This window comes from Microcaecilia unicolor, chromosome 9, assembly GCF_901765095.1.
Source record: "Microcaecilia unicolor chromosome 9, aMicUni1.1, whole genome shotgun sequence".
NCBI classification, from domain to species: domain Eukaryota; kingdom Metazoa; phylum Chordata; class Amphibia; order Gymnophiona; family Siphonopidae; genus Microcaecilia; species Microcaecilia unicolor.
In genome coordinates this window covers 140,814,178-140,837,898 of record NC_044039.1, presented here as the reverse complement: position 1 = coordinate 140,837,898, position 23,721 = coordinate 140,814,178, and the positions used below count along the sequence as shown (strand labels likewise).

The window sequence follows — 23,721 nt, the reverse complement described above, 5'->3', positions numbered from 1 at the left end:
TAAGGATGCTCGAAATACCAGAGGGATAAGCATAATTGCTCCCTCCAGTCGCTGTTCTAAATCCCTGGCTGAAATGAGCAGTGTGCTGACACACATGCAAAAGCCACCAGGGAAATTTTTTAAAATATGTGGGGCCCCCTTTGCAAAATCAGCATTAAATATGTATTTTTTTCTCACCCAAAACTCAGCTGCTTTGAATCTATCGGGCTAATATTTAATCCACATTGGCTGGTACAGGTTTTTAAATACCTAGTTATCCAGGCTGTACCTGGGTACTGATGCTGAATATCCGGGTATGTGGCAGCACTGGTACCCAGACAGCTTTCTGGATAAGTTGGGACAGCTATTTTTCTGTCCAGTCTTACCCAGCTAGTTATCTGGATACCGGCGATGAATATCAGCGGTACCCAGATAACTTCCAACTGTGCCCATAGAGCACCCTGGCATTACCTGGCGAATCAAAATGAACTATTTTGGTTCTAATATCTATACTGGTATCATATACTAATAACAGTTTCCAGTTCTGTACCAGTATTATGGCCTTAAACTACTTTATTGAAAATTTTTAAATAGTGCTCAGTGTGAGTTGAGTGACAACCACCATATAGTATGGTTACCAGCTATGACACTTCAACCATGTACCATCATTGTACCAAGTTCCCTCACCTCCTGCCCTATATGCAGGGTCAATACTGTGATTCAAAATTTCTTATGTTGACTCAAACAGCAAATCAATGATTGGATACAGTCTGTTAACATAGTCTGTAATGTCTTTCAATATACACGGTTTCCAATCATGAAGAACTTATCTCAAAGCAGGTTCCTACGGTGCATGTTGTTCACATACTTTTTAAGTAGTTTAAAGCCATAATACTAGTATAGAATTGGAAATTATTACCTGGCCAGTGCCAAGACAGACATATTATCACTGACTGGGCCCAGTGAGCATTAGTTATCCAGGTATAAGGTGCTGCTACCTGAGTAACACTCGGGAAGAGCAAACTCACATTTACACTTCAATGGAAAGAGAACGGTAAGGATAAGGAATCAAGAACATTGCACACTTTTATAACTAGAGGAAAGTAGATATTCATAGTTTTTTGCTAACAACATTGACTGAACAGAAAGATATACCGCCTAGTGATATCCAATTTATGAGAAACTGATATGAATTAAGCAAGAACACACTGGACAAACTAGCATCACTTAAAATTAAAACCAGAAGTAAAAAGGTTTAATACCAAGCTATTAGAACTGAAAAACCTTTGCAAGAAATTGGAAAGAAAATGGTCCAAAAACAAATCAGACATGAACAAAATAATGTGAAGGAAAGCTTTATGGGATTGTAAACAATGTAAAGAGAGCTAATGCAGAATACTATAGCATATATGTGGGACCAGAACAGATCAATACTAAAAAAAAAGTATATGTTGAATATTTTAATAAATACACAAGCTTTACTAGTATCAAATGAAACACCTCCAACAGCAGATGAGATGGCACAATATTTTGAGCACAAAATAATAAAAATAAGGAAAATTCTTAACACACAAGTATCACTAGCAGACTTCATACATGGTTGTGAAATCAACACTGAGCTTATCAAGGTCCTCCTTTAAATTACCTACAACCAGCTCAGTTAAATCACTGTTAACAAAATATGCACATGCAAACTGTTTATTAGATAGCTGCCTTTATTATATAATGAAAACCCCACCAGATTGGTTTGTTGAATGCTTTACTGAACATATAATTTACATCGAATAGTCACTTCCCTTCTGACAAGGGTGACATTATACTCACTCCCGTTCCTGAAAACCTCACAGTTAAGATCAGTGACGTCTCAAATTATAAACAGTGACTTCAGTCCCATTATTAATCAAAACTATGGAGGGTTTAGTAGCCTTAACAATTAATGGATTATTTGGTGCATTTCTCAGTCTTTCATGGCTCCCAGTCAGGTTTCAGACCGTTATACTGCACTGAGACATTCATAACTACTCTGTGATGATAAGATTCAGAAGATTAATATGCAGGGGTCAGAAAATCCTATTACTACAATTTGATATGTCGAGTGCTTTCGATGTAGTAGATCACATAACACTAATGAATCTACTCGACAACAAGGGAATAAGTGGTGCAGTAGCAACCTGGTTTAATGGCTTCTTAAAAAAAAAACAGATCTTGCCAGGTTGAGATGTCCAACCATTTTTCAGCCCCGTGGCTCTGAGAATGTGGCGTGCCTCAAGGTTCTCTAATATCACTTATACTATTTAATGTTGTGATGGCTCTGCTTGGGAAGAAACTGGATAAAATTGGATTTAATGGGATTTAATCCATTCATATATGCTGTAATGATATCTCAGAGATACTGGACAAGGTTAAAAATGGTCTGAACCTTATGGAAAACGGGGATGCAATATTCAAGCTTAAACTAAATCGAGAGAACCAAATTCCTGGTTATGTGTAGCTCGCATAATCGTGCTTCCTACCAATATTTCAAAATTGACCAATAAACATACCCAATTAAAACACAACTAAAAATCTTAGGTATTATTTTTGATAAACATCTATCTTTTAAAAATCAAGTTTCAGAAGTCATATCAAAAAGTTTCAAAACTCTGTGGAAACTGAGAAGGATTAGAGATTATTTCCCCAGACAATCATTTCATCTTTTAATACAAACGTTGATATTGTCCCAATTAGACTATTACAACACAGTATATATATATATTGAGCAGGGACTGGCCTTCTATGTTAAATTGTACAGCGCTGCATAACCCTAGTAGCGCTTTAGAAATGTTAAGTAGTAGTAGTATATGTAGGGTGTCAAGAAAGCATACTAAAATCACTGCAGACTGTTCAAAACACGCAGCAAGATAGATATTCAAAAAGTCAAAGTATGAAAGAGTAACCCCACTGCTTGTAATGCTACATTGGCTCCCAATTAAAGGCAGATTATTTTTCTAAATTAGCACTCTAATTTTCAAAATACTGTTCAGAATGTCTCCTGAATACATCCTAGACTTCATTGAGTTATCAACAAGGAATGTGAATTCTGGAACCAGAGGTTATTTACTACTTCATATACCCAACTGTAGAAACATAATTTATAAGTCTATTTATACTGCTGGATTCAGCTATTTGGGTTCTAAATAGTGGAATTCAATTCCCATGGATACAAGAAGTAATACAAATTACCTTCATTTCAGAAAAGAATGAAAAACCTACATTTTCGAGAAATGTTATGGTTAATGAATCTGTAACTAATGTTCATTACTGCTATGCAAATGTACAACACAATTTTAATTTTTCCTAACTTAATTGTAAGCCACATTCAACTGAAATGTTTTTTGGATGATAAGGGATATAAGAATGAATAAATAAATAAAAATATCTACAATGAATAGGCATGAGATAAATTTGCATGTACTGTCTATACAATATGCAAATCCATCTCATGCATATTCATTGTAGATACATTGAAAACAAGACCGGCTTGTGTTGTGAGGACTGGGTTGAGAACCCCTGGTATATTGTCATAAGGAGGCTTGCACTGCTGGAATTGAAGCTCTATGATTAGTGCATTGACGAGCCTTTCAAGGCTGTTATAATTATTACTATGTTATGTGTTAATCTGTAAACTGTTTTGGGCGTTCTCTTATGATTAAGGAGGTAATATATATACATTTAAATACACTCCATTGCTGGCCAACCCACATTTCTACATTGGTAACTTATGATGCCAAATTTTATGGTTCTATCTAGTCCTGCCGCTGGCATCAAGCCAGTTCTCTGAGGTATACTGTCCAGGATCTGGACTGCATTGTGCTCTTATAAGCAGCAAGAGGAAAATCAGCATGGGGCTTGTGAGCCAGCATGTGCTGACAGATGCTGAAGGCATTCAGTGTTGATGGATGATCTTTGCTTTCTGCTACCTGAAGATTTCCATAGCAACAGCTGGAGGTGAGGATGTGAGGGTACAGGAGGAAGGACACAAAGGGTGCTGTGCAAAAAGGAGATGACCCTGGTAGGGGTACCTCGTAGGGTGAAACAAGCCTGCAACTACTCCTACTATCTCTCCCCCCAGCAGAGGATGCCACTGGGTGCTAAACTGCTAAATCAAGCCCTGAATACTAGTAGAAGGAGGAAATTTTTGCTGCCCAGAATCCTAGCTACATTACTAATGCAGGGAGGCGGACCATATGGCTAAGTCAAGCTCCTACTGGAGGAGCGTTTTTCTTATTTTTAGTATTTTGTTTCTGGTTTATCCTGTTTTACACTTGCAGGACACTTTTCTAAAGACGTTTGCATAATCACTGGGGTTTGAGGTTTCTGTGTGACTGAGTCTCCTTGTGAAGAAGCAAACTACAGGTGTTTTCTCCTTTCTCCCTTAAGGATTTTAGTTACTAATTTTAAAGGAGAGGAAAGAAGATAGATGTAAACCCTAAAATGAAAGGAGAAGACTGCTGTGTGCAATGAATTGTGAATCTTTGTTTCCTGCAGACGAGAGAGAATATGGCTTTGCAGCAGTCAGATGCCATTCTGGGCAAGGTTCCCAGGCAGCGTGGTCGCTGGTCCCAGCCAACTGGCAACCTTGAGCTAAGCGTTAAATCCATGCTTGACCTGAGGCAGCTAGACTCCTTTCCCATATCTCATTCTCCAAGCAAAGACTCAGTATCCATTACTACTGACGAGGGCGAGCAGCATGGAGAGATGAGCGTACACATCAGCACAGTAAGCACAACTTTCTGAACTCTTTCAAGGGTCGTAGTAGAAGAACTTCTGCACCCAATCCCATTCTGAACTTGCTCTCTATACGTCCTTTACCCTGTTACATAATGTCTGCTTGTTTATAATGCTAAGAAATGAACAATCAAAATATGTACAGTGTACAGACAAATTCAGATGTGTGCCTAATGCAGGAACTAAACAGGCAATTCTATAACCTAAGCACCTGCATTTACATTACATAAAATTTCTTATATAGTGCACATACATTTTATATCTCAGTGTGGTTTAACAATAAGAATAACCTGGGAATTTACAATTAATAATGATATACCAATATAAGACTTTAATATTCATATTTCTAAATTAGGTAAGTTTTATTTAAGCGATTTTCGTAAGATTTTATAATTCAGTATAGATATACTTTCTAGGAGTAAATTCCATATATTCACTGCTTGGTATCCAAACGTTTTCATTCATACTGATTTATACTTAACCCCTTTTGCAGTGGAGGAGAAGCCTAGTGGCTATAAAACACTGGATTTGTCAGCCGGGGTGTCCAGTTGAAATCCCACTGCTGCTCCTTGTGATCTCAGGCAACTTGCTTAACTCTCCATTGTCTCAGGTATAAAAATTAGATTGTGAGCCCTTCAGGAACAGGGAAATACCTACTGTACCTGAATGTAACCCACCTCAAGCTACTACTGAAAAAGGTGTGACAAATCCAAAATAAATAAATATACGAAATTGTGGAAATATTAACAATTTTATTAGGTATAGCTGTGCTTGTCTAAATGCAATGAGAGAGCAGAGCTTTGGTTTTTTTTTGTTTTGTTTTGTTACATTTGTACTCCGCGCTTTCCCACTCATGGCAGGCTCAGTGCGGCTTACATGGGGCAATGGAGGGTTAAGTGACTTGCCCAGAGTCACAGGGGAGCTGCCTGTGCCTGAGGTGGGAATCGAACTCAGTTCCTCATTACCAAAGTCCACCACCCTAACCACTAGGCCACTCCTCCACTCCTCTATTAGCAGCCAATATAGTTTGAGAAAATAAGGAGTAATTCTATCTGACATTTTTCCAGAGCATAATAGATGAACTGCTGTATTTTGCAAAGTCTGGAGTTATTACTTAACTTTTTCTGCCAACCTACATATAACATATTGCAATAGTCTAATTGAGATATCTAAACTGTTCAAATTCAAAATATTTCTTTTTATGGAAATTGATTTTATTAAATTGTTTTTTTTTTTTTTTTTTTTTTTTTTTTTTTAATATAGCCTTTTATTGTTAACCAAGCATTATACAATCAAATCGAAACAGTAACAAAGTTCGCTGGTACAAACAATCATCCCCATCCCCAACTGTATAAAGTCCTTCCCCCTCCCCCCTACTCCAGTGGTGGCTGATCCTGCTCCTTAAATTGTTCATATAACGTCCATATTTTTGCGAAGGTCTGCATAGTCCCTCTCCTTATTGCCGTTAACTTTGACATCTGGTAAAGGAAATCCACTCTCTGATTCACCACCTGCATTTCTGGCATTTCCACCTGTTTCCATGCTCTGGCCAAGGCGATTTTAGCTGCTACAAAGTATTGGCTCGCCAGTCTATGGTGCCAGCTAGGTATCGATGCCGGCCTGAAGTGTAGTAGGCATTGTTCTGCGCCTTCTGGGTATGGTTTTTGGAGTACTTTATTGGCCAGCTCTACCACCTTAGTCCAATATGTTCTTGCTTTGAGATTTTATTAAATTGTTAAAAAAATAACAATACAGACATTTGACATGTAACATTATTTGTAAACTCTCCCTTCTACATTACCCCTTAAGCCATACATAATACCCTTTTACGCTTAACTGCTCTAGATATAGAATACCCCCAACCCAACCTTCCAAAACCTATTCCAGAAAATTATCAGATAAACAGCGGAGAGGGCATGTGTTCTTATAGCCCCTTCTGAAAAACAAAAATTCCATTCCCTTCTCCCCCACCCCATCCTTTCCCAGATCCCCTTCCCTATCCCTGTAAGTCCAAAAACCCCAAGTCAGCTGTCCAGCACCTGTCATACCAGTATTCAACCTATAAATACCTAGATAACCCCCCCCCCCCCCCCAAAAAAAAAAAAAAAAAACAATCAAACTTTAGCTTCAAGCCCTAGGAGATAATGCTTGCATGTTGGTTGCCATATCTCCATAAAACGTTTACGACACTTATGAAGGCCATGCACTTCTTGAAGTTCCATCAAACACAGATTATTGAGCCTATTCCTCTATACCCAGAAGGAAGGTGGGGATGGCCTGTTTCCAATTCTTGAGAATACATTTCAAAGCAACCACTTCAGACTTTTTAACCAACAGTCTGACTCTCTCATCACCCCGCAAGTTCTTTCCCAACCCAGTAGCAAACCCCAAGGTTGACAGTTGACATTTTATCCTGGTATCCCATTAAGGAAATGAACAATGGTACCCCAGAAAGTTTGAATTTGAGGACACTTCCATGTCCCAAGTCTCCCTAAGAGGATGTCTATTTTTGACACTGAGGAGACACTACACAACCCATCTCCTGTGGGTGAAATCTGATACCGACACTCTCTTTCTTTTTCCTAATTTCTAGAAAGTTTATTGAAGCAAAGCAAAACATAACATGTACAATAACAGTACCTTCAGTGGACTATATTCCAAGTATAAAAGCAATAACAAGATGAACTGAAGTCATCCTTCGTAGACCCAAACCACCCCCCATAGACCCCCCCCCCCCCAAAGAGGGAAACCCCCGCCCTCCCTCCGAAACCCCACCTAGGAATCAAGCAAAGAAGGGTCAGGACGTGAGGACCACTGCACATTTGGGACCTCTGCGGTGATAAGTCAATATGTGACCTATTCGCAAGGCTGTTAATATAGACATCAGATAAATATAGTCCAACTTGCACAGGATCACATGAAATACGGGCAAAGCAGACTGCTTCCACACCGCTGCTAGCACCAATTTGCTGGCTACAGAGACGTGAGTGACCAGATGATGGGTGAAAGATTTCACTCCCTGCGGCTTAAATGGTCCATTTTCATGGGCTAAGTAGTCTTGGTGAGGCTTGAAACAAATTTCAAAACATTAGTCCAAAACATTTGAGCATGAGGACAAGCCCACCAGATGTGATACATATCTCCCTCCAGTCCACATTGGCGCCAACATAAAGCTGATCCCAAATGAAACATTCTGATCAAACGCTGGGGGGGGGGGGGGGGGTATAGTACAAGTAGTACAGTATTTTGTACCCATTTTCCACTAAGGTATTAGACACGGATACTTTGAGTAACGATTTAAACACCTGCTCCCATTGTGTATACTCATAAGAAACACCCAATGCCGCCTTCCACTTTAGTAAGTAATAAATGATAGGCTTATGGTGGGAAAGTAGGGCCCTATATAATCTGGAGACACACCCGCTTCCCCCTCCACTAACCATCGCTCGCTGTAGATGGGTTTCTGTTAAGCTCAGCTCCCCTTTTGCCCTCCCGATACCAACATTCTCAAAATTCCACACTACACGCAAAACTTGAGGGATAAGTACATAAGTATTGCCATACTGGGAAAGACCAAAGGTCCATCGAGCCCAGCATCCTGTTTCCAACAGTGGCCAATCCAGGTTACAAATACCCGGCAAGATCCCAAAAATGTACAAAACATTTTATACTGCTTATCCCAGAAATAGTGGATTTTCCCCAAGTCCATTTAAAAACGGTCTATGGACTTTTCCTTTAGGAAGCCGTCCAAACCTTTTTTAAACTCCGCTAAGCTAACCGCCTTTACCACATTCTCTGGCAACGAATTCCAGAGTTTAATTACACGTTGAGTGAAGAAACATTTTCTCCGATTCGTTTTAAATTTACTACATTGTAGCTTCATCACGTGCCCCCTAGTCCTAGTATTTTTTGAAAGCGTGAACAGACGCTTCACATCTACCCATTCAACTCCACTCATTATTTTATAGACCTCTATCATATCTCCCCTCAGCCGCCTTTTCTCCAAGCTGAAGAGCCCTAGCTGCTTTAGCCTTTCCTCAAGTTATCCCATCCCCTGTATCATTTTCGTCGCCCTTCTCTGCACCTTTTCTAATACATTTAACTACAGTAAGAAAATCGATTTCTTCTACTGTATAGGCTAATTCACCTTCCCATCTACTCTTTATGCCGTCATATAAGTTTGAATGTCCAAAGCCTAACATTTATGGAGCAAGGACACTGATGGGTTAGGGCTTTGAGGATGGAATAGCTCCTGCAAACGTGTAGTTAAGTCAACAAAGCAATCCCGAAGGTAAGGAGTGGACATAGTGTAGCAATTGGTGATACGCAAAGGTGTCTCCTGGATAACTTCCCTGTCTCTGTCTCAGCATTGGCAATGAAAGTAAACAGCTATATAGTGTTTCAGGAGACTAACCCTTCTAGGTTGCCATTTAGTGAATACAGTATTATCTTGACAAGGCAAAAAATCTGAATTACCTTTACGAAGAAGCAAGAGGGAACTATGAGGATTGTGGTTACAGAGATGTGCAAATGCAAACCACACACCATGAAGGAGTTTCAACAATATTTATTTATTTATTTTATTAGGATTTATTTAACACCTTTTTGAAGGAATTCACTCAAGGTGGTGTACAGCAAGAATAAGTCAAACATAAGCAATAGACAATTACAGCAGTAAAAATATTCAAACAATACAACATATGGCATAGTATGGTACATTACAATTTCAACACAATACTCAATAAAACATTTTAATAGACTGTGGGGTGAAAGCAAATATGGAGCATATAGATAGATAAGATAGAGTAACAGGAATAATAAAGTAAGGGACTAGTTTAAAGAAGAGTGCTTGAACAATATCTTAGCTAGGGTCAGTGTGGATAAACATGTTTGCTATAGTATGTGCAGCCAGTGTCATTTACTACTTCTGGTTGAAGAGCCAAGCTTTCACCTTCTTCCTGAATGAGAGATAGTCTTGTGTTAAGCGAAGCCTTTCAGGGAGTGCATTCCAGAGCGTGGGGACTACTGTGGAGAAGGCTCCCTTGCGGGTATCACACTGTGTGATCTCCTTTGGAGAGGGTGTGGTTAGGGAAACTCCTTGGGAAGGACCTTAGTGACCTTGAAGGTGTGTAGAGGAAGATCCTGTTCAAGTACTCAGGGCCATTTCCTTTAAAGGCTTTGAAGGTCAAACATATTTAAATCTGGCTTTGTCTTGTACTGGTAGCCAGTAAAGTTTATGCAAAACTGGTGTGATATGGTCACATCGCTTATAACCTTCTATCAATCTTGCAGCATTCTAAATCAACTGGAGCTGATGCAAACCCTTAGTAGTCAGACCAATATAGAGTGCATTACAATAATCTAGTTTTGATGTTGTTATGGCATGCACAACTGAGATGAGGCTTGCCTTCTCAGTGTAAGGAGAGAGGCAGCATAGTTGTCACAAGTGATAGAAGCTGCTGTTGAAGTTTTTTGGCTTTGGAGGATCAGAGTAAGTGTTGAATCGAGCTGTATTCCAAGGTTCCTGACTTGTGATTTGAGGGGGAGTTCATATTTCCCAAAAGAAATGTTGATGTCAGATATCTCCCCACTGGTGTTAGGGACCCATAGAAGCTCGTTTTTACTTGGGTTCAGGCAAAGTTTGTTTTTAGGTCATTCTTGAATTCATGTTAGGTAGTCAGTTTATTCAGGGCTGGTGGGTAAGTCAGTTCAATGGGTATGAGTAGCTGCATGTCATCTCCATAGATGTATAACCGAGTGTCCATTGAGCGAATCAGCTTTGCTAGTGGCTTGAGATAGATATTGAACAGAATAGGTGACAGTATCGATCCTTGTGGTACCCCACAAGTCAGTGCCTATGGTGGTGATTAGGTGCTGGTGAACACTGTGGACTGTTGCCTGTCTGTTAGATAAGATCTGAACCAGGCAAGTAATGTTCCACTGATACCTGTTTCTGCCAGTCATGCTAGCATAATATCATGATCCACAGTGTCGAGAGCTGCTGAGAAATCTAGCAGTACTAACACTGAGACAAATCCCCTGTCTCTGTTTCTGTGACGATCATCTATTAGGGATACAAGGACTGTTTCTAATCCATAACCGGGTCTGAATCCAGATTGAAATGAATCTAGCCAGTTTCTCTCTTCTAGCCAATCATTGAGTTGATCACAGACTGTTCTGTAAGTCTTCCTAAAAATGGGATGTTGGATACTGGCTAGTAATTTTCAAGTTTGTCCTGGTAAGCTTGTTCTTTTTTAGCAAAGAACGCACCACTGTCATTTTTAATGCTGTTGGTAGTTACCCATTAGAAAGAGAGGAGTTTACGATATTTGTGGTGCCTTCCATGAGGCCTCTGCTTGCCTTCTGCACTATCTTTGAAGGGCAGGGGTCAAGGGAGGTGTTTAACGGGGATCAGAAGACTCTCTTGACGAACATGCAATAAAAAAATTGAAGTGCCAAGGGGCAAAGAACTCTTTTCTTTTTTTTTTTTCCAAATGATAGAAGGTTTAGTCTTCCAACTCAAATAACCAGTCTCCGAGGTGCCTTGACGAGCCAGCCCAATTTTATAGCTTGAAATCTGGCAAACCATCCACCCTGTAGTTCCCGACCAAAATTCGTAATGTATCTTAGGCTCCCCCCACCCCCCCCCCACCCCCGTTCCCAACAGATCTGTTCCAACTCTACATAAAGCCTGAAGATCCTTCTTTAAAAACCAGAGGGAGAGTCTGCATGACATACAACCATCTGGAGAACAATGTCATTCTAATTAAAGCAATTCTTCCCATCAAGGAGAGGGGAAGACTTTGCCAAGTCCCTCATTTGAGTGGAAGAGTAGCCTAATGGTTAGTGCAGTGGACTTTGATCCTGGGGAACTGGGTTCAATTCCCACTGCAGCTCCTTGTGACTCTGGGCAAGTCACTTGACCCTCCATTGCCCCAGGTACAAATAAGTATTTGTATGTAAATCGCTTTGAATGTAGTTGCAAAAACCACAGAAAGGTGGTATTTCAAGTCCCATTCCCTATTTATTTATTGGGATTTATTAACCACCTTTATGAAATTGAAGTCTAGTTTCATCTAACAGCTTAGCAACATCGAAACTATAGATTTTATTAGTGTCCATTGTCAGTTCAGCCCCCCGATGTGTGAAGGATCCCTTTGCCCAGTGCAAAAGAAAGAAAGAAATCTTACCAACTACATCTCAGATCCACTTGGGACTGTAAAGCTTCTGATTTAAAACCCCATATTCATGAAAACTCTCCATTAAAGTCTGTAGGGAATTTTCAGGATAAGTCAAGTGCACTAGCAAATCTGAAAATGCTGCAATTTTAAAGACCCGTGACTCTGTACTTACCCCTCAAATGTTCAGGTTATCTTCAACTTCTCTAATGAAAGGGTCTAAAGGAAGAACAAATAAAAGTGGGAAGAGGGGACAGCCCTTTTGAGTCCCACAAGAGATCACAGATGATTCAGAAAGCAGTTCATTCACTCCAATTCTGACTTTTTTCAGAACTATAAAAAGCTTCCACTACCCCAGTTTAAAAAAAAAAAAAATCTCCTGAGCCATATTTTCTTAGGACTGCAAGCATAAAAGGCCATGAGACCAAACTGAATGCTTTTTCTGCATCAAAACTAATTAAAAAAAGAGAGATCCCCCCCCCCCCCCTTTGTACCATCGCCAGAGAAGCCAGAATCTTACGAAGATTTTTAGCTGTCTTGTCTCGGACAAAGCCCACCTGTGGGTCCACTATCGGCATGGGCAGCACCTGAGCCAAACGATTAGCAAGGGCCTTAGCCAATATCTTGGCTTCATAATACAACAGAGAAATTGGATGATAAGATTCAGGTAAAGAGTGATCTTTACCAAGTTTTGGGAGCAACACAATTTGAGCCAGCGAAAGTAATTCTGGTAGATGTTTCTGTGATAAAATTATACTAAACATATCATTTAGTTGTCGCCACATAATCTTATAACAGATTTTTAAAAGTCAGCCAGAAGCCCATCAGAACCTGAGTTTTTTTGTGTAGGGCTTTGACTAATCACCAACTTAATTTCATCCTTTGAGATGGGTCTTTGTAAGAGTTGTAGAGACACCTCTGGAACAGAAGAGAGATTTAGGCTTATTAGATAAGTATTATCAAGGCCCAGACTATCTGCCGAGTTATAGAGTGCTTCAAAGAAATCCTGAAAAATAGCTACAATTTCCTTATCTTGTTTAACCATTTCCCTGAAGGATTCTGCAAAAGTTGCACTTGTCTTTTCTCCTCCCATTTCCTAGCCAATTTGGCTGTGCCCCCCTCCCGGACACTTATTACCATGACAGTATAGTTTGCATTTGTAATACAATTAGGATTTAACCTGACGTTGATGAAGTAAGGTGTTTAAAACCGATTGAGAAGAAAGCAATTGCTCTTTATGGTTGAGGTAGGTACCGCTCCATAGATTTTATGCTGGTAAATGATTTAAGCGTTCTAACCGCAGAATCTCCCAATCCCTACCTACCCTTAGTTTATGTGCCACATAGGCTATGATTTCTCCCTATAGCACTGCTTTCATAGTGTTCCAAAATTAGATTGGAGCTGTTTGATGTTGAGAGTTCAGAAGCTCATATTCTTTCCTCTTTGCAATCAAGAAGTCCTGAAATTTAACATCACCATAGAGGTCCAGAAAGAATTGCCAAGGAAAAGGCCCTATTGAAAGATTCCAGTTCAAGCATCTGTGGCTGCAGAACAGAGACTGAGAAGTCAACAGATAATCAATTCTTGATTAAGTGCCATGCACCCAGGATAAATTGGGTATAATCCCTATCCTGGGGGTGTAGAACTCTCCAGACATCTAGAAGGTCAAGAGCTGCAAGCAGCAAAGGTATGCCCTTAGTGTAATCTATTCTGTCGCAGGGGCAGTGGAGAGGATTTGTTCAATGTTGTATTGTGAACTGCATTGAAGTCCCTGCCCAGAATAATTGGAATATCTCTTAATGTGGATATTTCTCGAATGATGGTAGCAAAGAACTACTACTGCCAGATGCTTGTGAAATAAAATTATACAACCAGCTTTCCTGTTAAGTCAGGGATTCTAGGTAAGAACCCACTCACCATCTCTTAAGCTTGGCATGTTCAAACTCATCACGATGTGTCTCCTGTAGCAGTGCTATTGACACTGTTTCTGTTGATCTTGTAGAATTTTACTGTTTAAATAGGGGACTTGATGCTTCCAACATTCCATGACAATAACATTAAACATTTACATAACCCTGTCTATAAGTCAAAACCAAAGGATACATTAGAATGAAGGAGAGACATCCCGGCTCTCCATCTGCCTCCATAAACTGCATTTTAAAGCATGGTCCAAAAAGGAATATTACAAAATGAGAAATAGATAGCCACAAAACTAGAATAGGTTGAACTTGGGGTTCTAGATACAGGACTCAGCTCCTACCCCCCTTCCCAGCCTTTCCCCTGTTCATTATGTCGATCTAGAATACCCAGGAGTAAATTATCACCCAAATTTCCCAGATTAAAATAAAGAAAACAAGAATCTGATAGGGTTTCCATGAGAATCCCCTCTTTCCCATATCCCTTATATCCAGAGCCAAGGTAGATAAACTGACCCCATCCCACTAATATTTCAGTGTGCCCGGTTCTCCAGGTCATCAATTTTATCCTCTGCTGCTTCAAGTCACTTCAGAAAAGCCGCCCACTCTCTGTGGCCTCCAGGCCAGGGCAGTATCTTCCAACTCAGCCGTCGAACCTAAATGCCCCTAAATTCATTTGTTTTTGCAGGGATTCCATATTATCATATAGCAACTGGAATTTTTTATCCCAAGAACGTTCCATAAGCATTGCGAACTCCCATGATATTTTTCGGGCCCAAACATCCCACGGAGGCTTCCAGTGAGCAGGCCATATCCACCATCTTTGTGTCCGCCATGTGGGGCTTGTCCTGGTCTTGCTTAGAGAGCTTATAATTTCAGGATTCCCAACTGTTCTCAAACATCTCCTTCCTTTCTCCCCCAAACGAATCTCTCAAAATCAGGGTTTTAGCTGGCTGCGGAGTGTGTATTTGGCGGTCCAGCCCAGTAGGTAAGGAGCTACCCTCCTGCTCATCCACGTGATGTCACCAGCCAAAACATTTCCTCTTTCATTTAAGTTTACATAGGGGTCCTTTTTACTAAAGCTTAGAGTTCACTAATGAATATTAGCATGCGCTAAGTGCCATGTGGCCCATAGGTATAAACTTTAGTAAAAGGGCCCCATAATGTCTAAATTGGCTTCTTAATTATACAGTGTGTTTGAGCCTCTAATGATGTATTGTCCACTGCAATATTTTACACACCCCTTGTACACATAAATGTAGAGAATACTAGCACTTATCCTTGTAAGTGCACGCTTTCCTGTGAAAGTGACAGCAGGGCACCTAAGTGCTATTCTACAATGATGCGCCTAAGTGGCATTGCACATAAATGCAAGGGGGGGGGGGGTGTATGCTTAGATAAGGCTCCCACTTACATGCATAATTTAAACAATACTATAATTTCCACACATCCCTGCTGCAGTTACATGTCCACTGTTACAATAGGTCTATGGCTGGTGTAAGTTTGTGCATGTAAATGTAAGGCACACTAATACAGGCTTATGCTAGTATTCTATAACAGAATCAGGGTGCCCAGATGTCATTATAGAATAGGCTCTCACAATGTGGCATCAGGGCTCCTAAAGAGAAGCACCCACTTATAGAATGCCCCCTGTGTGTATAATTTCAAGCACGTGCAAAAATAACTTATTTTCAAACAGAAGATAAGGGCACAGATTGACTTTGCAGATCAGAGAGCCATGTTGCTAAATGTATGTGCATTATTTTACCCGGTGGAAAAGTGGGACCATCATTGGCGCCCAATCCCTCCCTCCCTCCAAGTACCAGACCCCCCTCCCTCCCTCCCTTCGACTTGAGTTCAAGCCCGACCTCTTCGCCCACTCCCACAACAGTCCTTCACCTGCCCCTCGCTTTCCTGCATGCCGCCCGTAACTTAAAAGTCATCTTACCGGGGTCCCGGCGGCAGTAGTAGTGAAAGGTGAGCACGAGCAGGCTCGGCGAGTCGGCACTAAGTTCAGCCTGCCTTTCCTTCTCGTTGCTCTCAGCTCTGCCTCTGGTCCCGCCCTTGCAGAATCAGGAAATGAGGGCGGGACCAGAGGAAAAGCTGAGAGCAACGAGAAGGAAAGGCAGGCTGAACTTAGTGCCGACTCGCCGAGCCTGCTCGTGTTCGCCTTTCACTACTACTACCGCCGGGACCCTGGTAAGATTACTTTTAAGTTATGGGCGGCATGCAGGAAGGCAAGGGGCAGGCGAAGGACTGTTGTGGGAGAAGAGGTCGGGCTTGAACTCAAGTCGGAGGGAGAGAGGGGGGGATTGGGGTCTGGAACTCTGAGGAGAGGGGGGGCCTGGAACTCTGGGAGGGGGACAAATGCACCACATGTAAAAAAAAAAATTAAGCACCCCCCAAACATTTTGAAAAGTTGGCTCCTATGGGGACCATAAATGCATGTTGACAAATACATAACTCTTAAATTCAGGTTGACTTGTGTAAATCTTTGAACACACCCATTCTCCTCCTCCTAGAGATGTCCTATTTTTGTGTGGTAAAATTATACACATTCTTAGGTGGCTGAAAATTTACTTTTGGTGCCTGTGGCCAAATTATGGGTGTAACTCCTTATTTTTACACACCTAAGTTCTAACTAAGCTTTCAAAAATGTATATGATCCAACAGTCTGTTCTCTTCCATTTTTTTTTCTCTCTGTGCACCATTGTGAATCACAAATAAAATACTTTGTGTGTTGTTTGTGTGTGTGTGTATATATATATATATATATATATATATATATACTAGTAAAACATGCCTGTTTCTTGTGCAAATGAAATGGGTGCTAGCACGGTTTCCTTCCGAACCTCCTCCCCCCTCCCTACTCACCCCTTCGGCGTTCTGAAGGCACTGACCGCCATTGTTGCGGACCTCGGCACGCCACCTTCAAACTGCTGAGTCGGTTGTGAAGCCACTGACGCCATTGCTCCGCCCTCAACATCATCACGTTTGACGCGAGGGAGGGGCCCCAACACAGTGTTTTCGGTGGCTTCACCACCACAAAGGCTTCAAACCAGAAGGAAGTGCCCCGAGGACCTGACAGTGACGTCAGTGTCCTCAGAACATTGAGGGTGAGTTTTATTATATAGGATGTTTCTCAGTTCTAGTACATATATACTGATATATATTTTTTTGCTTTTTATTTACTATATTCTTTCTAATAAACACCCAGGTGATTATTTGAAACATGTTTTCTGGAGTCTGGGGTGGGTTGGTAATGGAGACACTTCAATTTTAAGAAGCCTGAAATTGGTGACACAAGACATGTTTCTCTCCTCCCCCTCCCCATCCCAAGTGGTGTCCAGCATTTCTCTTCCCCCCTCCCCCAAATTGGTGTCAGTTAAATGCCAAAAATATTTCCATTGCCGTAGGTTCTGCCCATTAGATCTTGTCACAGAATTTACTTACATTTTTGTCATTAACCCCTTTTATTCTTTTCTGCAGCAGGCTAAAGACTGCTCAGCTCCTACAGACAGCCGGCCATATATGCGACCCCAGGTTATCCGACTGGTATCCTGCGAAGAGGGGGTGTTCAACCAGGAACTGGAGACCCCAGAGAATGAGGACTGTATCATCTTCCCTGAGCATGCAGAAGATATGGCAACAGACATGATCAGGTAAAATATTATGGCATGAACTAATGGGAAATTCTATGTGTGCATGAATTTTCCTTGCTTCCTTCTTGCTGCTTGGGTTTGGCTTTCGTAAGCAGATGCTAGATTACAGGAAGGTGGGAGAAAGGAGACCTATAGACACCATCGTAGACCACAGGAGAATTCTCTTACCATCTGCAGGTGGAAATCCTGACAGGACTAAAGCAGTTGCTATATTCCTGAGGCATATTTGTTTTTGCCCAGCAGTTTTCCTTCTGCTCTGTTTGAGACTTGAGCTTGTTTGGTACACTGGGGCTACAGTGATTCTTCATTCTCAGTTACTTGAATTTACACCTCCCTCTTTTATTCTTCTTTTTCCCTTCCACATATGTTACTGCAGTGAGGGTCCTGAGCTGGGGCCTCAGATCTTAGCTTCCTCCGTAACTCAGTATGCATGCAGTATAAACATGGCCAGTATTTGTGTGCTTTGTGCAGTGCTTGTAGTTTTTGGATTCCGCTTTGTAATGAAGACTCTTGCTGGGGGTATTTTGTGTGTGCTCTAGTGTAAAGACTTACTCCATTTGAGGCATGGCTACAGAGTTCTTTAAATTAGCCTTATCCTCAGTCTTCTTATGAGACAAAGTATCTACTTGAAGTGAACCCAAATATTAACACAATAAATGACATTCTTCTTCAATACATAGTGCACTCTAGACCTTGTAGTCATGTCCCTAAACTCAGCCACTAGGCATCACTCTTATAATCATGACATCTCTACTTCTGTTTCCCTCTAACAGTTGGCTTCGCCAACCCCAGACAATGTTACAGCTATTGAAATCCCACCAAAGAGATCTTTGCAAAGCCCTAGATTCCTTCTCTTGTTCCATACAAAAACCATGTGAATACTTTCTTCTGCATCTTTCAGAATCTGGCCTCCAAATCAATTCTATTAGGGTATACCTCAGTGCAACTGGTGCTTTTCACTTATATAAGAGAACTTCATTTATGGCCATCCTTTGATGTTAAGATTTATAAGGGGGGCTTGTTTCTATTGAAGCCTCCTATTAAGCCAGCATATTACATCCCCAGATGATGAAAGCCCCCTTTGAGCCTTCTAGGTCCTGTGAGTTACCCAGCCTAGAAGGTCATATTTTTCATGGTAATCTCTTCAGTACACAGAATTAGTGACTTAATGTTTTATAATAGGATGGTGCTACGCATCCGTCTATAGTTCCTGCTTAAAGTGGTGTCAGAATTTCACCTTAGTCAGTCGTGCCCCCCAACATTTTAACCCTGGCCACACACGTTCTGGAAGTGAGCAATCCCTGCACAGTTTGGATTGTAAAATAACAGTTATTGTCCATCTGTAGTGCACTGAAGATTTTAGAACAGGGGTAGAGTGAACCTTTTGATCTGAGAATCATGCTAATGGACCTGCCTAGAAGGAAGACCAGTGAACATCTGAATGGGAGGTCTCCCTGGAGTTGCAGACCAAGAAGACAGACAGCTCCAAATGAGAGGTGCACATCAGGTTTCTGTCTCACCTGAGATTTACGCTCACCACCATTGGCTAATAATTGGAGTTGGCTTCTTGAACTTCTGTATAGGACTGTAGGGCCCCACTCAGCTGTGACTGGGCAAGAAAGTCCCAGTGTGACTGAAAATCTGCCTAGGTGTTTCCAGAGCTATATAATGCCCCTCACCATTGGCACCATTGAATGTGTGGCTGATTATCCTACAATACACAACACCCATTTTGGCTGACAAACTTTTTTTTTTTCTTCTTCTTTTTCTTCTATAATTGATCCAAAATTTAAACATATTGAACATAACGTCACCCCAGCATTAAGACATTCTAACCATGTGGATTAATCGTGGATCCAGTGGTATTAAAAGTGAATCCCTATACGATACTGTAGTTTGTTGTGGTGTAACATATGGGAGCTTAGAGTAGAAAGGGTTCATATATACTTGCACTGTTTCTGGTAACACATATAGTTGAATTCTTTTTGTTTTTTTTCTACAGAAAATATGAGTATACATATTAATGTTTTACTGTTGGTTATACAGTTAAAGTTTATACCATATGGGGTTTGAGTAAGAAGACCAGTGTTCAATTCTCAAAGATCATATTATGAAGGCAGGGTAATATATACATTTTTGTGCATTTCTCAGTATTGTAATTATGGGTGTGGGTTTTTTATTGCTTAATAACCAGATTAAACATAAGACTTTGTAATCATGGACTAAGATTGCAAATGTTAGCAGCACACAGCTTAGCACTGTGGGCTTTTATATAGTTTTTGCCAAACATGTTCCTTATTATTTGACTGGTGACCTCTGGGTGTACAGAATACTGAAATCACTTTTTTAAGATAAGCTTTGTTTTTTGATCAAGTATTCCAACATTTTACTAATGCATACGTCAAACATACACCATCACAAACATAAGACGGTTACACTTTATTTTTTTCTCCCATCCCACCCTTTCCTTCCCTGACCCCACCCCTCTTCCCTGATCAACTTCATTCCAGTTCTACACCTCATCTTGCCAGAGGAATTAGACATGAATGGGTCCCACACCCTTTCAAGAAGTTTCATATCACTTGCTGAAATCACTTTATAATAAAATGACATTGAAATGTTAGCTTAAGGGGTACAATCCAAGCTTAGGAGTGATTCCATATATTTCTCTATCTTTTAGTGAGTACAAGGTAAAGGCTCTACCGAATGGAACACTGGCTCGGGACTACCGTGGTAATGGATGCCCAGATAAGCATAGCCCTGACAGTGCCTGCTCGGTGGATTACAGCAGCAGCCGACTTTCAAGCCCAGAACATCCAAACGAAGGTGTGAAAGCTTCATATGCATATTATACATTACTAGATTACATTAGAGCTTAGTAATTGCATACTGAGTCTCTTACCTCGGTTGTAAACAGAAAAGATGGAAAAATCCACTAAACACAAAAAAGTGTAACACATTAAAAGAATATTAGTGGAGTCCAAAAATCTTAAAATTTTTTGATATAGGGAAAAAAGACCTTATATGGCCACAAGCAATGACTTATTCAGCTCATAACCATGTCAGCTGAAGATGACCCTCTTGTAATCATGGATCAAAAAACTCTCAACCTTGTTACAACCAAACCATGTTTTCATTATTTTTATCTTTTTTGTATCTCTCCTGAATTATACACCGTGATACTGCTTCAAAATTATACTTAACCATTCTGCTGTAAGCCCATGCCCACAACTTCAGGACTCAAATCAGAACAATTGTATCACTCATTGTTTCCACTTATTTAAAACATTCTTATATAACGAAATTTGCAGCACTTAATCATGGGCAGAAGGAAAATGTGGGCTGTCCCAATTAGTACCTATGAGGCATCATGGTTCTTTAGGAATTCTGTTCTGTACTCCCTCACAGGCACCACCTGGGGCAGCCCATAACTATCTTCTGTCATGTAATTCTTGCATGCTACCTGTAACAACCATTGAGTTTAAACCTTTGGCTACTTAAGGTCCCCAGCTGATAAGAATAGATTATTACCCAATTGTATTTATTACCATAACAATTACATATAATCAGATGCACAAACTTTACTTCTTATATCATCCTCCACACAAATCTTATAATATAACCTCTAAATATTCACTTTATCCCCCCGCTAGAGTATTCATCAATTAAGAACTTCAGTGTCCATAAATCATAATCCCAGGAGGAACATAGAGTTTATAATCCATGTAGGGTGATGAATAAATCCACGTCGCTCTGTATTATGCAATCCTCTGATTCACTTGTGAATAATAAAAAAAAAATTCTATTAGCCACAAATATACTTAACAATTGCAGTTCAAATAATCTCGATGTCACTCAAATATATCATCACAGTGAGGATCCTTTCTCATTCATGTCATACAGCTATATTGTAAAGCTCAGCTGAGAGAGAGACACGGATGACCACTGCAGTTCTGTCAGGCATTGTTCCCAGCTGCAGTGATCACAGTCTGTCACCTGATAACTTTGTTATCTCCTTACTCTTGCTATTTGCTATAATTAGGTGTGGGGTGAGCAGGTTCATTCTGGATTGATCTGTTAGAATCCTGTGATGCTCTACTGCCATCTGCTCTTAAACCTAAAACCGTTAGGGAAAGGGCAGATTTGCATAAACTAGGACCAATGTTAACATGTATTCTGGAGGAGTGGCCTAGTGGTTAGAGCACCAGTCTTGCAATCCAGAGGTGGCCGGTTCAAATCCCACTGCTGCTCCTTGTGCTCTTGGGCAAGTCACTTAACACTCCATTGCCTCAGGTACAAACTTAGATTGTGAGCCCTCCTGGGTATAAAATCTATACATATGATTGTCCAAATAACAAAGAGAAGAATGCTGCAGACAGTTTATCTGCTGAAAACTAAAAATAGCATTCTGAGCATAGCCAAGTGACTATCAAGATGGCATAGTATGAATGTCTGAAGCATTCTACTTGAAATTTTTTTTTTTAATGCTGCTCAGTGAAATTATGCCTATAGTGAATGTGCCGTCTTGGCAAAGGGGTACCAATATGTATTTATGTACTTGAGGAATAGTGATAACTGAATTGTTAAGAGGTAGCATAGAGCATGCCCAGACCATATTTTGAAATGAATTGCCAATGCTTTCTTATCTTTTCTCTCATAAATCTTCCCATGCCACCACCCACTCTTAAAATAAATAAATAAAATAAGATTCTGAAATCACCGAACCCCTGAGTGTGGATGGCAACTCTTCGGACTTGGAGGAAGCAGCAGAAGGGGAGGAGGAAGTGTATGAAGAAGAAATCCTTAGCAGTATGTTAGGTGGTGAAGTTCCCCGCACTCCTGACCAGGAGAAATTTCTGAAGCAACATTTTGAGACTTTATCCAGCAATTCTGATCAAGGTAGGCTTTCAAACCAAGGAATCTAGCCAGAGCTACAGCTCTTAAGTAGGGAAAAGCATGCAGAGCATGGCTCATGCAATTCTTTCCAACCCCTCTGCATACATGTATGTGTTGTGTCTGTGTTTTCTCTTTGTGCGTGTTTATATCACTGTTTTATGTTTATCTGGTGTGTGTGTGTTTGTGAATAGAGCAGTGTTTCTCAAGTCCAATCCTGGAGTATCCCTTGCCAGTCAGGTTTTCCGGATATCCATAATGAATATGCATGAAGTTGATTTGCTTACATTGCCTCCATTGTATGCAAATCTCTTTCATGCATATTCATTATGGATATCCTGAAAACCTGACTAGCCAGGGGTACTCCAGGACTGAACTTGGGAAACACTGGAATAGAGCTGTCTTCCCATGCTCTGCCTCCACAACCTTACCATTTGCTGCATCCTACCCACAATCTCTGCTGCTGGTTGTTCTTTATGCTTGTACTTACAAACACTGCTTGTGCTCCACCCAAACTCCACCCTGCCACATTCCTGCTGTCAAAATACATGCCATAACGTCAATGTACTTATTTTAGCCTTTCTATTGAATTTATTTCCTTCTCCAAAATTTGCAGGACCTATCAGGTGCTCTGAGAAGCATGAATCTGTCAGTATCTCATCTCGTTTTCTGGCCCGGACTCAGACATTAGCATGCAGGTATGAGCTTTGGAGCAGATATTGTAAGGACACCTTTGTGCGCATGTTGGGAATAATTTTTTTAATGACTCACCTGTAAAAATCTCAAGAGGGTACCTTTTTTGTAACTGTAACTTAGGTAAAATAGGTTCTCAGAACTGTCCCCAGCAGTGCACAAATTCCCTCACACGCATTTTGCACTTACTCAGAGATAAGTATAAATGGTGTGTGCTCAGCTTCCAGCTGCTTCGATTAATGGAAAGCCATAACTAGTAGTTCAAAAGTGGTACTATTTTGTAGTGCTTGCCCTTTTACTTGTAAAAGAAAAGTTCTCTGAAGACAAGCAGGCCATATTTTCACATGTGGGTGAGATCATCCACATCATCTGGTGCAGAGCACTAAAAAGCTAATATGTGTTTAAGAGCATGTGCAGCGTCCCCACCTCATGTACATGAGTGCCTTCCTGCCCGCCGTGAGAGTTCATGACCAGCAGTCTCTTCTCATCCTTTGTGAGGAGAGAATGCACTATTCACGGCTCCTCACATCGTCTGGCGTGTGAGTAGTTTTTTCAAATGAGATGTGCCTTCCCTGGGACATTTTTTTCTCCTTTTTTTTTTCTTTATTGTTCCTTTCTTTTTACCTTCCCTTA

At 40.7% G+C, this 23,721-nt stretch overlaps 1 protein-coding gene across 2 annotated transcripts in view; it reads left to right on the top strand.

Moving 5' to 3' along the window:
- The window catches only part of MAPKBP1 (mitogen-activated protein kinase binding protein 1), a 386,986-nt gene that overhangs the window by 322,272 nt on the left and 40,993 nt on the right, over positions 1-23,721 (top strand). For both annotated transcript variants that reach the window (XM_030215489.1, XM_030215488.1), the window contains exons 23-27: positions 4,507-4,737; positions 17,330-17,502; positions 20,183-20,328; positions 22,210-22,401; positions 23,012-23,093. In XM_030215489.1, coding sequence (XP_030071349.1) covers positions 4,507-4,737; positions 17,330-17,502; positions 20,183-20,328; positions 22,210-22,401; positions 23,012-23,093 — 824 coding nt within the window. The remainder of the gene's footprint in view (positions 1-4,506; positions 4,738-17,329; positions 17,503-20,182; positions 20,329-22,209; positions 22,402-23,011; positions 23,094-23,721) is intronic.